The sequence below is a fragment of the Actinia tenebrosa genome, unplaced genomic scaffold, assembly GCF_029948245.1.
Source record: "Actinia tenebrosa isolate PJP-AT-01 unplaced genomic scaffold, QUT_ActTen_1.0 PGA_scaffold2__45_contigs__length_23673736, whole genome shotgun sequence".
Taxonomy (NCBI): Eukaryota; Metazoa; Cnidaria; class Anthozoa; order Actiniaria; family Actiniidae; genus Actinia; species Actinia tenebrosa.
Window position 1 is genome coordinate 3544530 of NW_028292579.1, and position 15702 is coordinate 3560231.

The 15702-nt window shown below is 36.4% G+C and overlaps 3 protein-coding genes across 4 annotated transcripts; 2 read left to right on the plus strand and 1 right to left on the minus strand.

Annotated features, from left to right (window-relative positions):
* Positions 1-110: 110 nt before the first annotated feature.
* On the plus strand, positions 111-3015 carry LOC116299685 (putative RNA-binding protein 18). The gene is made up of 6 exons (XM_031708396.2): positions 111-131; positions 214-305; positions 387-513; positions 1245-1346; positions 1875-1933; positions 2780-3015. Exons 1-6 carry the CDS (start codon positions 120-122, stop codon positions 2973-2975), a joined length of 588 nt encoding a protein of 195 aa, XP_031564256.1. The 5' UTR covers positions 111-119; the 3' UTR covers positions 2976-3015.
* Positions 3016-4512: 1497 nt separating this feature from the next.
* Positions 4513-7293, minus strand: LOC116299686 (microtubule nucleation factor SSNA1). 2 transcript variants are annotated; one of them, XM_031708397.1, is made up of 3 exons: positions 7020-7293; positions 5236-5435; positions 4513-4796 (listed from the first exon to the last, which is right to left on the minus strand). In XM_031708397.1, the coding sequence occupies exons 1-3, from the start codon at positions 7159-7161 to the stop codon at positions 4677-4679; spliced, it is 462 nt and encodes a 153-aa protein (XP_031564257.1). In that variant the 5' UTR covers positions 7162-7293; the 3' UTR covers positions 4513-4676. The 2 variants fall into 2 exon arrangements, with proteins under 2 accessions (XP_031564257.1, XP_031564258.1); XM_031708398.1 differs by lacking the exon at positions 7020-7293 and adding an exon at positions 6367-6489.
* A 1342-nt stretch (positions 7294-8635) lies between these two features.
* LOC116299690 (F-box only protein 31) lies at positions 8636-15610 on the plus strand. Its single transcript, XM_031708402.2, has 10 exons — positions 8636-8898; positions 10219-10281; positions 10713-10789; positions 11551-11718; positions 12314-12403; positions 12898-13019; positions 13364-13445; positions 13968-14045; positions 14613-14791; positions 15149-15610. The coding sequence occupies exons 1-10, from the start codon at positions 8748-8750 to the stop codon at positions 15309-15311; spliced, it is 1173 nt and encodes a 390-aa protein (XP_031564262.1). The 5' UTR covers positions 8636-8747; the 3' UTR covers positions 15312-15610.
* Positions 15611-15702: the final 92 nt, after the last annotated feature.

Consider the following 15702-nt stretch of genomic DNA (forward strand, 5'->3'; position numbering starts at 1 on the left):
TTTTCTCATTTTTTTATTTTTATCTCCCTATTCCCAATCTTAAAACAAGCACCGCCTGAAAAGTAACACAGGGCCCCCAATATACCTAATGAACCAGCAGCCTCGTTTACAAATCCAAAATGGCGGACGAGGTAACATTTCTACACTATTTTCAATCCTTTTGCTTTATTTCCGTTATGATCAAATCTCCTGATTTCAATTTATCCTTCTCAGGAAGGTGGCTCTAAATTGCCATCCAACGATGAAGAAGAAAAAGAAGTTTCTCACAGACTTTGGATGGGAAACATAGACAAAAGACTCAGCGAGTAACTATTTCTCTTATCTATTTTCTCGGTATTAATTTAATAAGATATATTTAAGCTCAGTTATTATATTATTGCTTTTAGATATAACCTATTAAAGATTGTACAACGGTTCGGCCAAGTCAAACAATTCGAGTACCTCTTCCACACAAGTGGACCTCATAAAGGAGAACCAAGAGGATACTGTTTTGTTCAATATGAAAGCAAACAGGTATAGTATTAAAGCTTAAATTGAAAGTTAATTATTTTAGAGTGCATACCATATATTCGTGAAAAATTTACTAAATTGTACAAATTAGTGCAAAGTTTTGTAGGTCTACGGTCTACTGAGGTCTACTGAACTTACTAATTTGTTCCGAAATTTGTTCAAATTTCTTACACAGTTTTTCACCGTTATATGGCATGCACTATAAAAAGATTTGCTAATTTGGACTCCACAGTCTCATATTTCCAGATTTTTCAAAGGTAAAGCCACTTATAGTGTAAAAAGGTCCCTGGATAACATGCTGTCCAAAGTACTACTCTTTTTTTATTGTGTTCGTAGCGTCTTTTATGTGATCCAGAAGTACAATTCAAATCAGCCACGTGATGCCAATGTTGTACCACGTGGAAAAGTTTTTTATACCACGTGATCAAAATTCAGTCAAGTTTTAATCACGTGGTGTAAAAAACTTGTCCATGTGGTACAACATTGGCATCACGTGGCCGATTTGAAATGCACTTCTGGATAACATAATAGACACTACCAAGGCCATTAAAAAATTCCAGCTGCCTCGGTCTACTGAGAAGAGTAATACAACCTTACAGGCTGCCCCCCCCCCCCCCCCCCCCCCCCGGCCCACACACACACACACACTCTTTCTAAACTCACATGGTGGAGATAACATACTTACAAGAAGAATATATGTTATTCTTACACTACTTATTATCCTTATTCCTCAGGAAGCAACTAAAGCAATGAAGGCTTTGAATGGAAAAATGGCATTATCCAGAGCACTTGTTGTTCGTTGGGCAAATGATGATCAAAAGACATCTCAACTTCAGGTGAATTTCTCTTAATCCCTCGCACATACCCATAGATACTTTGTATAAATTCCCTAGTAGTTACTTGCCTACTTCCATTGTATCCGCAGAAAACAAAGAATATATTCACTCAGTCTCTCATTGGCTTACATAATTTTATATTGTAATAAGAGTCTAAAATTTCCAATATTCCATTTTTCTTAGTTTTTGAGGTAGTCGGCTCATTTGAAGCAGCTTTAGACCTTTTTGCTTTTATGTAATGCTTTTTCATTTCAGACAACATGTCATTTGCAAGAGTAATACTTTTTTGTATTATGGTTGTGGATGAGAAAGCAAATGAATATGGATGTACAGCAAAAGCAAAGAATTCTATTTTCATAAGAAAGACACATGGTCTGAAATGAAAAAACCTTATGCCCTAATCCAAAAAGGTCTATAAACTTAACACTTTCTACAAAGGAGCCTAAGAGGAGTGGACAAAGGAGACTATGAGGGTCGAGCAGATGAGACTAAAACTAGCTCACTTTGAACTAAAATGTTTCATTTTAGGGAAAGATAGAGGTCAAACAAATTGAGGAAAAGGCTGGTTCATCCCTCTCATCTATCAGGTTAGCATTGATGGTTTTCAAAGCTCTGCTGTGGTTGGCGGAATGTGAATAAGAGTTTTAATTAGATCCTTAGTTACCATATTTACTCATTTGAGAGCTGTGGCAGTTATCAAGTTTTTTTGGGTTTCATATGCAGCGTTAATTCAAGGGCGGCTCTATATTTTAAAAACATGTGTTTACCATATACACTGCGTAACCAATAACTTAATATAGAATGAACGTTTAAAAATGTTTAAGAAATACGAAACAAATTTATGTAAGGATAAAAGTGGCACTTATGCAAGGGCAGTGCTTATTAATAATTTCGATCTTAGGTGCAGCGCTAATTTGAGGGCAGCACTTAATCTGGACGTCACTTAATGAGTAAATATGGTATATTTTTATTACTCTAAAAAATACAATGATTTTCAGAATGTTAAGGCTTATAGCCTCAAATAGCGCAGAGCAACCGTGACGTTGTAAAAACAAAGACAAAGGCAAAATTTGGACAATCAAACTTACAAGTTTACTTTTAGCAGATAATTTTCACAGCTGATCGCAGTTGATCTTAGTTTACATGGATCATTATTGTAACTTTAAGTAAAAATAATAAAATCGGTTCGTATAATCCTCATAGCGGTTAAACAGAATGCAATGTTTGTCCGAATCTTTAAGCTATTATTAGAATCAGTGCGCTGCGCTATTCAGGAGTTGCTTGTTTCATTATTCTAATATGTCTGCTTTTGTTTTCTATTTCGAAAGTGAGGCTAAGCCTAACCATTCTGGACTATTATTTTTGATGTCAGCATGTGCTTCTGAAAATATCTAAACTATCAATCTCAAATTATAAATTTTCTTTTTTTTCAGCCATGATACCAAGATACAAGCCATTGAAGCAAAACTCAAGCTCATGGAAAGTGCAAATTATTCTGACAACACAACAACACATGGTAGCAAGCATCCATTACTTTTAGAAAGTGAGAGGAACAAGAACAAGCCGTACCAGTGCTCTAAAACAAAATCAAAAACTGAGAAGTGGAAAATTGTGAACAAACCAAGATGACACTTGTGTAAATGTAAGAAATAAAAATCATTTTGGTAAAGATCAGTAGAACGCAAACCAATATCCGTGACATAGCACAATACACATCTATTTCTTTTGTTTTTAATTGTTTCATTGGTGCTGTTTTGTATTAATTTGCCAGTGCTTTTTTTGCATTATTTAGCTTTCCTGCAAGGGTATCTTTATCTCTCCCCGGATCCCTGTGTCAATGGTATGCATCTCTTCTCATTCTCCATCCCTCAGTTTCTCCCCTACGGAAAGCCCAGAGAAGAAATGAAAGGAAAAAGATGGCTTAAAGTGATTTTACTTGGCCCATGAAAGAAATTTGTATTATTTAGTGACTAACAGTCAAACTAAAACAAAAGAAAACAATGGAATTAGAGTCTACTACTATTTCTCATACTCATTAATAATTCATGAGGAAACCAAATTAATTCAGTTCAGGAATATATCTGTCCCTTAAGTCTTTCAATCCTAAACAAATAGCCTCATGAATTATAAATGAGCATGAGAAGTCATTTCAAGCCTTCAAATCGGACTGGACAGGATTTCAAATCCTTGTAATTGCCCTATTTCACTATGACGTCACTGCTTGTTTATGTGGGGGATAGAATCACCAAATCCAATAGAAAATTCAACAAAATTTGTTCCTAGCGAAACAGTTTAATCTAAAATGACCTGGTTTTCAGATATGTGTTGATATGTACTAAAAAATATTCTGAGCATTTGCTGGCTATTCTACTTCTCTTCGTGGATTTATATGGGTTTTACAACAATTTTCAGTGAATTTGCGTTGATTTGACCCCCTCCGACGACCATGATCCTTTGCGTTTAAACAATTGATTGTTTTGATGTAACGTCATAGTGAAATAGGGCAATTAGTTAGTCTTCCGCTGAGCCTCAGACTGGAACTAATTGCACGGACTTGAAATCGCGTCCAGTCCTCATTGTCGGCTTTGAAATATTACAGTATTCTTCTGTTTTTCTTACTGTTTTTTTCATTTGCCAAGTAAAATAACTAGAGCGGACAAGATTAACTATTCTAAAATTAATTTCTCCTTACAATTGAGCCAGAGAGAAAAGGCTAGATTCAATGCTTTTTTAATGACTACCTCCTTTTAAGGTAATCAAAAATGATCATTCATACTGAACCTCCTGTTTTTTGTAACTGTATTTAATTAATCATTCATCAGAAGGCAAAAAAATGTGTACATATTGTATGTTTCTCGTACATATTACTATTTATGAAAGCATTGCATAATTTTTGATTTTTTAAGTAAAACATTTAATTACTTTCTTAAAGTTTCATTAGTTGGAATATCTTTTGTTGCATGGCAATGTTTTTGTTGTAAAAAATTGCAGTCTTCGTCAAGCTTGCGACAGTAACTTTTTGTTTGAAGGAGGTTAAAAAAGGTAGAAAAGGTTGTGACTGTATCCCCTACAGCCGTTTTTAGTGTCATCACGCAATGGTCCCTTCCCATAAAAAGCAATAAGAAGGGCTGTGGGGGAGACCAAGGTTGCAATAACATTAAAATGCTTTGAATTACAAATTGCACACTTTATTTACACTATAGAGTATTTTTATCAAAGTTGAAGTCTGCATGTCGTCTAGAGGATATATTTTACAAAGAAAAAATCTATATGCCTTGATTATTAATTAAAGATTAGCAGTACATGTAATACTGTGATAAGTTTTGTCATTCATGAGGTCTGCTCTCTTGACTTCTCTCTTAGTGTGGTTTGACTTCGGCCTAGAGCTGATTTATCCTTGGCTGTTTCATTTTTCAGTACATGTAATAAGGTTTGGGAGCTTTCTAGAATCTGAGGTAAAAACAAAACAATTGCTTCACATTTTGTATTCAACAAGATAATATGATACTGAAAAGCTTTCTTTGCTGGAGAGGTTTTTGGGAGAACAAATGAATGGATGGATAGATGGATGAATGGATGAATGGATAGGTGGATGGGCATATCTACATGTATGGGTGGGTGGATAGATGAATCAGGCAATCAACAAAATAATCGGTAAACCAATGGAAGGATACATTATTGGCTGGATATGCATAAATGTTAAAAACTGTGATCCACTAAGATGATGCATAATACATTCATAAGTAATATCATGGCACTGAGAGGTACAGTACATGTATCAGTAACTTATGTCCCTGGAGCTGAAGGAGGGTTAGTGGAATCCCAATGCTTTATGCAGTAGGAGTTTTACTAATCTTACCTAAATTAACCTAAAACAATTATTCCTTACCTTCATGTAAGCAGCCTCTGTTTCTGCTATTGTTTTATCATATTCATTACGAGAAGCAATTTTACGAGCCAAACTCTCATTAATCTTGGCTAATCTCTCAGTCAGTATTCTGATATCATTTTGTATCTTTGTTTTCTCCTCTTCCTCAGACAATATCTGCTTCTGTAGCTCATCTCTTTTGGTGCACAAGTCTTCTATACCTGAAATGGATAGTTTTGATTACCAATAAGTTTTGTTTTTGGCTAAAATATGAAGACTTGCTATATGGTGCATTGCTATGGTGCTGTCTCTCGCAGCTTCGTTTTTCTACCAATCTTAGATATGCCATTTCTTGAAAACTAGAATAGAGATAAACATTATTTCATACTCCTAAATAGATGGAGGGTGGGGGTCCATGTTCAAACCTTCGAACCACCCCTAACGGCGGGCCTGAAACAGCAACATGGAACAAGGCCATAAGTGCTTTAGTCATAAATACTACCAAAATCACTATTAGCACTGCCAAAATAAGGATTGAAAACGTTTTGAACTTCAGTTAACTCGCATGACTCAAAATATGATTGCTTGTTATTTTGGCAGTGATAACATTTAAGTGATTTTGGTAGTATATGTTTCATTTAATTTCCTGCATATAACATTACATCATTACATTACATTATTATTGTACAACATATTAATTTATGATCAACTGAATACTGCCATTCTAAATGTTACATTGTAATTGGTAAAAATTTTTCAAAGTTTTTAATCCTACATAGCATAAAATATAGATGCCAAATAAAAATAGGTGATCAAATATTTAATTATCTTAAGCCAAAAAAAGCATTTATTATTTGCGATGATCACATTTTTGCACCTAGAATTTCATGTTCTTTGGCCACCTGTGTCTCTCTATGCAATCACAAATTAAATCCGCATTAAAAAGAATTTGAAGCCACTTTGGTATCTTTATCACGGTCTCACATCTACATAAACAATTAAGCTTTAAAAAAGTACCTATAGGAAGACTTATTCTTAAAGTAAAAACCTAAAACTATTCGTTTTATAAAACTTCAGATATTCACTATTCAAAATACTTCAGATTTTCTGCTACCTTTGCCATAAAACAACCCAAAACCAAAACAAGCTTACATTTTACAAGTTCATTATTATAGGTCTGTAGTGCAGCTCCTTGTTGAGACATTTTAAAGTCTTTAAAAGAGAAAATTCCTCTACCCTTCTTTACGAACCGTTCAAAATGGCCGCTCACATTTGTTTTTCTGAATCACGTCGCTTAGAGGCGAGTGACGTCAGAGCTTCAAAAGGGTTTCCCAGTACGGGTAGGGTGAGATAATTTTGTCATTCTATATTTTCTTTGAATTTTCTTTGAATTTATTTTTTATTTCATTTTATTTTATTTTATTTTTATTTTTATTTTTTATGGCACTGTGCAAACTTCTTTTATTCCAATTGCTAAACTATTTTTGAGCAGAATATTTTTTAATGTCTGGAACTTAGGCTGAAAAGTACGAATGACTTCAACTGATGCACTCTCAGTTTTAAGGTAGTCCATTGCCGACAAATAGAATGAATGAACAATAGAAATAAGAGAGCTTAGCGTTGATATAATCATTTCATCATTTGAATCGATACTACTAACTGTGCAAAAATTATAGGAGAGCTGTAACTTTTTTACTCCAAAAAAAAAAAAAAAACCAACAACATTTGTCTGGATTTAGAAACCGTTATCTGCAAAGACGTTATATTCCTTGGGAAATTAATCATTATCATACTGCAATACTTACATTTTAACATTTGACTGTTATATTTTCCCAAAAGAGTAGAACGATCCGTTTTTATTGGAAAACTATCAATACCTTCTTCGCTTTCGTCGGCGCATTTCAATGTATTTTTTCGCGGTCGCGTCTCGCTTGATTTTCTTGACATTTTTTTCCCGTTGTTGAATATTAAATCCAAAAAAACAAATAATGTTCTTCTCCTTGACTTGGTTTTACTGGATCAGTTCTGACATGGCCGTTCAAAATATATCATAACAGATGTAAGGTCTTAAGCCAAGCGTCTTGGCAACAAAAGTGAATTTGAATTCCAAATAATGAGCAAAATTTCCCTTCTTTTGTTGACTTTGCTAATATTGACAGTGTTGGCTTGCTAATGATAGTTCCTGTTGGTTGGTGGATTAAGTAGTGTCAGTTAGAGGGATCTTGTTGTTAGTACTGACAAGGAAGGCTATCTACTGAGAGCTAACAACGGCTTGCAAAGGCACAACCTTTCTGCCTGTCTTTCATGTTCATTTGTGAACGAAGTAGCGCAAAATGCAACAAAGAACGCGAGCTCATAATAATACGTTCATAATGTATGGCAGAGGAGGGGCGGGGCAGATGAAATTGAGGGGGGATCGGGAAAATCTTGGTAGGAAAAAAGGGGGCATGGGCAAATTTTTATCAGAAAAATGGGGGGGGGGGGGGGGGGGGGAATGCACAATTTTTGGAAGAAGCTACAAGCCTTGCCTAGGGGGGATCGTATTTTTTTGCATGACTTTAAGGGGGGTGTTGAGAATTATTCTGGACATTTCAAATTTTCACCTACCCCTCCCCCTGTCATACATTATGAACGTAGCCTTAGGATGGGACAACCTACTATCTCAGGCTGCATAACATAGGCCTTGTGTTCCTAAAAATATCAATAACAAAACAAGTTATATATAAGTATTAGAAGGTTATTAGAAGAATATACATGTGCTTCAGAATCATTTCTAAAATATTATTATAAGTTTATCACAACATGTGAAGGTCCCGTGTGAACACGGGATACTTTGATGGAAAAGGATCATGAAAATATGCATATAGAATATGATTAAAAATGCATAACTAATAAGGATAAATATTGCATGAATATTAAACAGGTTTGAGTTAAAACCCTAGCAACGATTCATGCAACTTGGCTGCGGTTTTTGCTAGAGTTTCTAACCCCAACTTGCGCTAGGGTTTCCAACCTAAACTTGTGCTAGGATTTCTTACCCCAACTTGTGCTAGGGTTTCTAACCTAATCTTGTGCTAGGTTTTCTAACCCCAACTTGCGCTAGAGTTTACAACCCCAATTTCCGCTCGGTTCCTAACGGCCAACTTGCGCTAGTGATAGTGAAAGATACAAAATGATAGGGGTGGCAAGAAACGGTTGACAAAGTACAGAAATAGGTGAAAAGAGCTGTTAACTTTTATCAAGTATGCTGCTCAATAGTAACATATTAAACTGATGGTATTTGATGGTTCAAAATAGGGAAGAATGCGAAGATATAAGATATTGGTAGTACTGTAATTGAAAGCGAGAGGTACAAATGATAACACTAGTGACGTCATCATTAGCACATACACCATATACTAAACTCAAGACCATATGATGATCCTCCATGACGGATTGCCCTAATGTTTTAATGGAAGTAGCAGGGGGAAAAATAAGCTTCAATGTAGAAGTCGATCGTAGGATTTTTAGGCATCCTACACGATTATGAAGAAATGGAGAAGCTTCTTTGCGCTCCAAGCGAACTTTTAGTCAAAATATTTGAATTTTTACCTGCCTCAGATCTCGCATCGTTAGCGAAAACATGTAGGAGATTTCGGGACGTGGTGGCCATTGACCAGATCTGGCATGATCTATGTCAAAAGAGTAAGCTTAATCTTTATTTAGCTTAATATTTTTGGTAGCTTTTTTATTGATTCCTTTAGCATTAGAATATCGAACCATTTGTTGAAACGAGGGAGGAGGTTTATGTGCTTTTTACGATGGACTATTTAACTCCCTGTAGTTTAATATTGAAAGGAAAGAAAGACTAATGCTCTGGTCGGAATTCGAAGGAAGTTCAGATTGGTATTATGAAAAAAAGATGTAGCATATTTCATTGGGGAAGGATTACGGGATACATTTAGTAGCTAGCCTGCACTGTGAGGCAAAAAGTGATTGCAGTGACTATGAGTTTGCTTTGTGGTGGGGGGAAGGGGAGGGGGGGGGGGGGGGGGGTTGCATCTTCAGTGACCATCTTCTTTTAGACTATATTTATCTATGCTTATAGTACATTGTCCCCTCTGTGTATTTCATGCCTGGGGTTGTGCATAGATTCTTAACTGAATTGTATATGTGTGATTTGAGTTTGTTTGTTGTGTTTTTCTCTTCCTTGCCATATATAAGGACTTTCTCAATGCTTTCCAGTTTCCCTCCCATTGATAAATAGGGAAATTTAATGATAGTGCATGTGCACATATGTAGAGTGAACCTCACGGAAGATCTAGATTCTCTTATGGAAATTAAGTGATGGCTCTGAAATACAAGTTTATCACGTAGGTGCTCTCTAGCTCGGTCTCTCCAAAATCCCCTCCTATCCACAACCTGATATCCATAAGTGCTGTAAGTGATTACACTAAATTCTGACTATAGCTAAATGGCAAGAAGTCGTATTAAACAAAAAAAGTAAGACAGAAACAGAACTTCTAAAGGCTTAAGTTTCACTCAGTATGGATGTAGAGTGCACTCAACACTTACGCTAGTCCACTATTCTTGGAACAGTAAATCTTTTGTAAGGGCTAATGAAAATTAGGACTCACTAGCACAAGGAAAAAAACTGGATTCCCAAATTGGGAATTTGTTGGGAATTTCTTTGAATTCCCAACAAATTCCCATCCAATTGCCAGAGAGAACGAAATTGGGAACGTGGCACTGATTCCCAATTTGGGAATCCGTTTTTTTTTCCTGTGTAGTCCATATGCTAGTGGGCTTTTTGGGTTACTAATTATCTCGTCACTAGGTCAAGCACTGAATACACATACATGAATTTGGAACTGTTCACTTTATATTTGTCATTGAAAGCACAGAGGAATGGTCTTTGAGGAGTGAGGAGGGAAAATTTGTTCCCACAAAATGTTCATTATAACATATAGCAAGAGATATACTCTCTATATGTAATCTCTAATATTGGATGTATATTTTGTGTAGATTACAAGGTTTCAAGTCTAGATGGTTGGCCATTGACATCATACAAAGAATTGTATGCTATTGGTAAGTTGTGGAGAGGGTAAATGGTACCTGACTTGCATTGCAGTAAGATGGAAATTGTTAACAAGTTACCAAAATGTGTGTCAGGGAGCTTTAAGTCCTCCCTCCTAGACCCTAACCACCCCTGCCACACACATGCAGACACCTAAGAGTGACACCTGACTACCTACTACACTGTATATGCTCATAGAGACACTGCAGGTAAAAGGTGACATAATCCTCATGAGATATAGCTGCAGTGCTAAAAATACCCTCGATGGATGATGACTGGTCATATATCAGACTAATGAACATGAGACCAGTCAGGAGGACACTGATGCCTGCCAATTTTAGCCACTATTTCTGACCACTAGTTATGACTGACCATTATTTCAAGCCCTGAGCCTCACCTTCATTTGTATCAGATATGATTTTAATATTTGTTTATATTTCAGTATTACATAGATATGGCTGCATTCTAGGACTTTGGAAATTAGAAGTGCTTTATTATGGAGCATTAATATATGTCCATGTAAGTATTTATTAATAAAAACCTTTCAAACCCAGGGGGGGTACTCCCTTTGTTCAGGTGGTAGGGTTGATCAGTGGTCGATTTTTAAAATGGCCCCTAAAAGGTACGCATAAATTAAAAAGGCTCTTAAAACCAACTTGATTTTAAACCCTAAAAGGTACAGCTTTATTTCAGTAATTTACTATTAACACAGGCTATCAACGCTGGTTTGACGAATGACAGGACAGCATATGATAAGATTATAACGATGATCATATTAAAGAAATATTTAGTGCATCATTGTAAAGTAACATTGTAAATACATTACGTAATTGACTTTTGAGCCGGAACCCCTAAAAGGTCCACACAGGGAACGTTTTCAACCCTAAAAGGAGCGCAGACCACCCCTACCACCTGAACAAAGGGAGTACCCCCCCCCCCCCGGCTTTCAAATGTGCATTTTCAAATTAGCCATTGAGCAGACATTTTTAACCCAGATGGACTGAACCTGAAGTCATCAAAAATAGTGGTATTTCTTAGTTGTATATAGACACAAAATGAAACCATATCTTCTGATCTTGGATGAGGGTATAATAGCATATTAAAGGTCCCACAATTTGTGGGTGGGTGGGTTGGGGTAGCATTCTTGCTAAATCCCTTTCTGTTTTCTTCATATTCTTATGAAACTAGAAGTGCAGATATATTTCTGTTCCAATGAAAATTGCAAACCTCTCTTTTATATTATTTGTTGAATTCTGAGTCATTGCCTTTTAAATTCAAAGGTACAAAATGGAAAAATTATAGCAGAGAATTGCTGTCCTCCATTTGATTGTTCCCACCTGGCAGATCCACTGCGTCTTAAGCCATTGTTTGAAATATCCATAGAAAATAAAACCGTTAAGACTACATGTGTGACTGGCCTGCACACACATCATGATGGTATCGTTAAGGTAACTTCTTCTCTGACTAATACTCTGTATGACGATTTCTGTCTAAATGTTACTTACATTAATCAGGGATGGTGGTGCAATTTTACAGTGCGAAGGACCTAACCATGCATGCCCACCCAACTTATTTTTTTGCCTATGCCATTCAATCCATTTTCATCAATAATTGAAAGACTTTTTATGAAAGTATCCAATGTTAGCCAGCAAAATAGGTATCATATGGGCAAATTCCTAGTTTTTGTTGCAAAGAGTATGAAATAATTTCAAATGTTTGCATTCCACTGGCATGAGTGAGTTCACATGCAAATTCACAAATTCTTGCTGTCTGACTGGGTAACTTGTAAAAAAATAAGTTGGGTGGCCATGGTTAGGCACGTCGCACTGTAAAAGTGCAGGGGCTTATCTCTGTCTTTCTTCATAACTAAACTCAATCTAAGGCAAGATAATTTCGCTTTCCCACCAGCTCGCCATGATTTGCTTCTAGTGAAAATAAAAAGACAAACCTCTGACCTCTATTGTCATGACTAAATCAGTCAATGGATAATTAATTTGTATAGTAAATTTGACATTTTCACAAACTCTTTCTTTCAAACTATAGGTTAACAGTACAAAAAGGTGTCAAGCAGAAGGATTTACATTCCTTTGTAGCAAAGCTGACTGGCATAATATTAAACCTGTACAATCCCAAGTATGCTTTTCTTGTCAATATTCCATACATTATATGGTTGTCACACTTATTATTTGCTCCCAGTATTATTGCTCTTTCAAATTGTTGGCCTCTTATCTGATGTAATTGGCAGGCACAGGCAGTTGTGCTGCAAATGTGTGACCTCTCAACAATGCAACCTGGGTTTGATTCCCTGGGTTCAGTGACGTATGTGAGTAGAGTTGTTTGTTGGTTCTCTTCTGTGCTTCAAGGGTTTTTCTCTTGGTTTTTGAGTTTTCCTCCCTCCATAAAAGTCAACGCTGAAATTCCTAAGTTTGATCTGATGTTGAGTACTTTAGTCATTATTTCTGGCTTAGGAAACCCAATCAATTACTTGCTGCGTGAAATAAATTACATTCCATAATTAGTTTTTCCACTCTTTCTCCCCTCCTTTTCCTGATCCTTCCTTTGTTTCACTCTCATTTTCCTTTTTTCTTTCCTTTTCCTTCACTTCCCTTTCTGTTTTATCTTTGCAGAATATAGGATACTTGCAGCAGTGGCTTGTAGAAGAGTACAATGATGGGAACATATTCTCGACAAGTCCTCATCTTATTCATTTAATCTTGAGCCGTTATGCAGCTATGCATAACATTTATAGGTAAGCAAATCATATCCTTGTCAGTCTCATTGTGACAAAGTAGGTTTTGGTGGACATCAATCAAGGCTTACCATGACATTCCATGGGCCCATACCCTTAAAACTGACCTTGTGTTTTCAGTCAATGTCATTGAAACATTTTTGTTTGATGCCCACCAAAACCTTCTTCCTTAATACAGCAAATGTCAACGTATGCTATTGAGAATGGCTGTTATAATATTTGTTTTACACAATACTTTTTCCCTATAAGTTTGACTTACAGTACCGCATTGTACCTGTTCATTTAATAAGGATCTTCCCATGTCAAATTAATGCTTTTGTTTTCTTATTTGCATATTTTTGTAGTTCAAACCTCAGATTTAATAGATTGAGTATACCTTCAACTGTTGGTCATAATGATTCAATTGTACTTCCTGGAATATACAAGGTATGATTATGACGTATTATTAATAGTGGCACCTTCTATCCATACACTCAATACTCTTTTTGTGTGTTTCGGTGTAAACTCAAAAAGCACCTTCAATCAAAAGTGGTGGTTAAGCTAAAAAAATCAACTAAATGCAACCATGGAACATTTGAGTAAAACGGCGGCCAAAGTATTTAATTTTGAGTTTTAAGTTTTGCACTGGAAAATTAATCGCTTAAGTAATATATACAGTATGAATGGCCGTGTTGTATCCAGCATACAAACTTGAGGCGTACCCGAGAGTTTGTATATTGGATACAACATGGACACGAATACTGTGGATTACTTATCAAACGTCTAGGTTAGTTCCTTTGTGTTTCGCTAAAATTTTCAAGATAAAAGTGAATCTAGCCAAGAAAATCCATCTTAAAGTTTATGCAAATGAACAGGATTCTGTATCTGATTTACAGAACTCTTCACGGTCGTGATTTCTGTTGTGTTTTCCTCATGAATTATTAATGAGTTTAATAATAATATTTCTAGGGTACTTACAGTAGCCATGGGATAGAACTTATAATGGTTTGTGATTGTAAAGACAGAATTCTTGGTACTAAGATTACGGTGAGTATACACTGAGTTTGAACAGATTCCTTGTGAGTTTGTAAAACCTCATCACCATCACCGTACTGGGTGGAACATATTCAGGCACGAATATTATACTGGCTTGGAATGTCAATTTGATGATGATCATGTTGGAGATATGGTATTGCTGCTGCTTCTGATAATGTTATTGTTATTGGTGGTGGTGGTGGGGCTGGTGAAGCTGGTGCTGCTGCTGCTGCTGCTGCTGCTGCTGCTGCTGCTGCTGCTGGTGGTGGTGCTGCTGCTGCTGGTGGTGGTGGTGCTGCTGCTGCTGGTTGAGGTGCTGGTGGTGGTGGTGGTGGTGGTGGTGGTGGTGGTGCTGCTGCTTATAACGATGCCAGAATGACAAGAAGGATGGAAGGAGGTATAGTAGTAGTGACTATGATGGTAACTACGATGCCAGGATGCGCTAGCGGTAGAGATAAATGTAGAAGCAGTAGTAGTGAGACTGATGACAAGAAAGAGCTATAGGAGTGGCCAGCAATAATGTTATCCAATAATAACAATTCCTGACTCGGTAAATAATTTCATATTATTTCGTTTCAGGGCGATCCTAATGTCCCATCTGGTGAGATTACATTCGATGTCGACCTCACTTATCCACTTGAAGAAGGCGAAGAAGACAATGGAAGCAGCGTCCCAAGTAACAACAAAAAGCACCCTTTCCATCTCCCTACTGGATATTTTGGTGAAATTCCAACCCATCTGAAATACTACGTTAGAAAGTGAGGCATTTTTACAACGCTTTTTGACTCCTTGCTATTACGGACTCTTGGTTTTTGCTAGACTGCGAGCACTCCCTCTGTTTCCCTTGGTCACTGTTTGGTGTTTCCTTTGGTCAATTTATTGGCCAAGCATGGAAAGGGTGTAGGGAATAAGGGACGAAACGTTTAAAATTTTTGTTAGTTAAATGAACCCTCTTTCTACGGACACCCTGATAATATATCGACACGATCTCTGGTTACCTTATTAACAGGTTTGACTGCATAAAAGCTGAATATATTTCAAAGCAGTACTTTTATATTCTAGAACCTCTTTTACTGCAAAATATCAATTTGATTTGTTTTCTTCTTGTGTTTCAGATTCAAAGGTGTTGGCCGAATAGCAAATACCGGTTTTGTTTCACCGCAGTGGACTAATAATATTTTATATGTTTTTGAAAAAAATGAATTTGGAATACTTTGGACGGAGCTTCGAGCTTTTGCGATGTTTCGTCGGACTGAAGAAGAGTTTCTTCAAAACTGAATTCTAATCCAATTTTAACTGATCGCAAATACCACCTGATGCCGGCTTTTCGCACTGTATGTTCCAGTTTATTAATTTCGACCTCCTGACACGTGATTAGCCAAGAAAAAACTGCTTGTCCTTGCATGCTGGTAACGCATTGACATTATCCCAATCCACACCCATTTCATTTCACGTGTCATTCCCTTGAGTATCTTTGTTTAGCAGTAACGTCTATGGAGATTGATTAATATGAATTTAAAAAAATTATTCCATGTAATTTTTTATCTCAAAATAAAAACAAACAAAAAACTCTGTGATTTACTTGTGACGTGGTGCGCAATGTTACGGAAAGGTTTCTACATGTGACATCCCTCTACAAACCCTGTTACCTACCTCTGATGTGATGCGC

Bases quoted from the DNA above. Each gene is read 5' to 3' on its own strand.
- LOC116299690 (XM_031708402.2), top strand. From the start codon at position 8,748: ATGGAGAAGCTTCTTTGCGCTCCAAGCGAACTTTTAGTCAAAATATTT. The intron at 11,719-12,313 runs GTAACTTCTTCT...TTCAAACTATAG, and splicing joins ATCATGATGGTATCGTTAAG to GTTAACAGTACAAAAAGGTG. The intron at 14,792-15,148 runs GTGAGGCATTTT...CTTGTGTTTCAG, and splicing joins CTGAAATACTACGTTAGAAA to ATTCAAAGGTGTTGGCCGAA.
- LOC116299685 (XM_031708396.2), top strand. The intron at 514-1,244 runs GTATAGTATTAA...CTTATTCCTCAG, and splicing joins TTCAATATGAAAGCAAACAG to GAAGCAACTAAAGCAATGAA. The intron at 1,347-1,874 runs GTGAATTTCTCT...GTTTCATTTTAG, and splicing joins AAAAGACATCTCAACTTCAG to GGAAAGATAGAGGTCAAACA.
- LOC116299686 (XM_031708397.1), bottom strand. From the start codon at position 7,161: ATGTCAAGAAAATCAAGCGAGACGCGACCGCGAAAAAATACATTGAAA. The intron at 5,436-7,019 runs GTAAGTATTGCA...TATCCATTTCAG, and splicing joins TAACAGTCAAATGTTAAAAT to GTATAGAAGACTTGTGCACC. The intron at 4,797-5,235 runs GTAAGGAATAAT...TTTTTACCTCAG, and splicing joins CAGAGGCTGCTTACATGAAG to ATTCTAGAAAGCTCCCAAAC.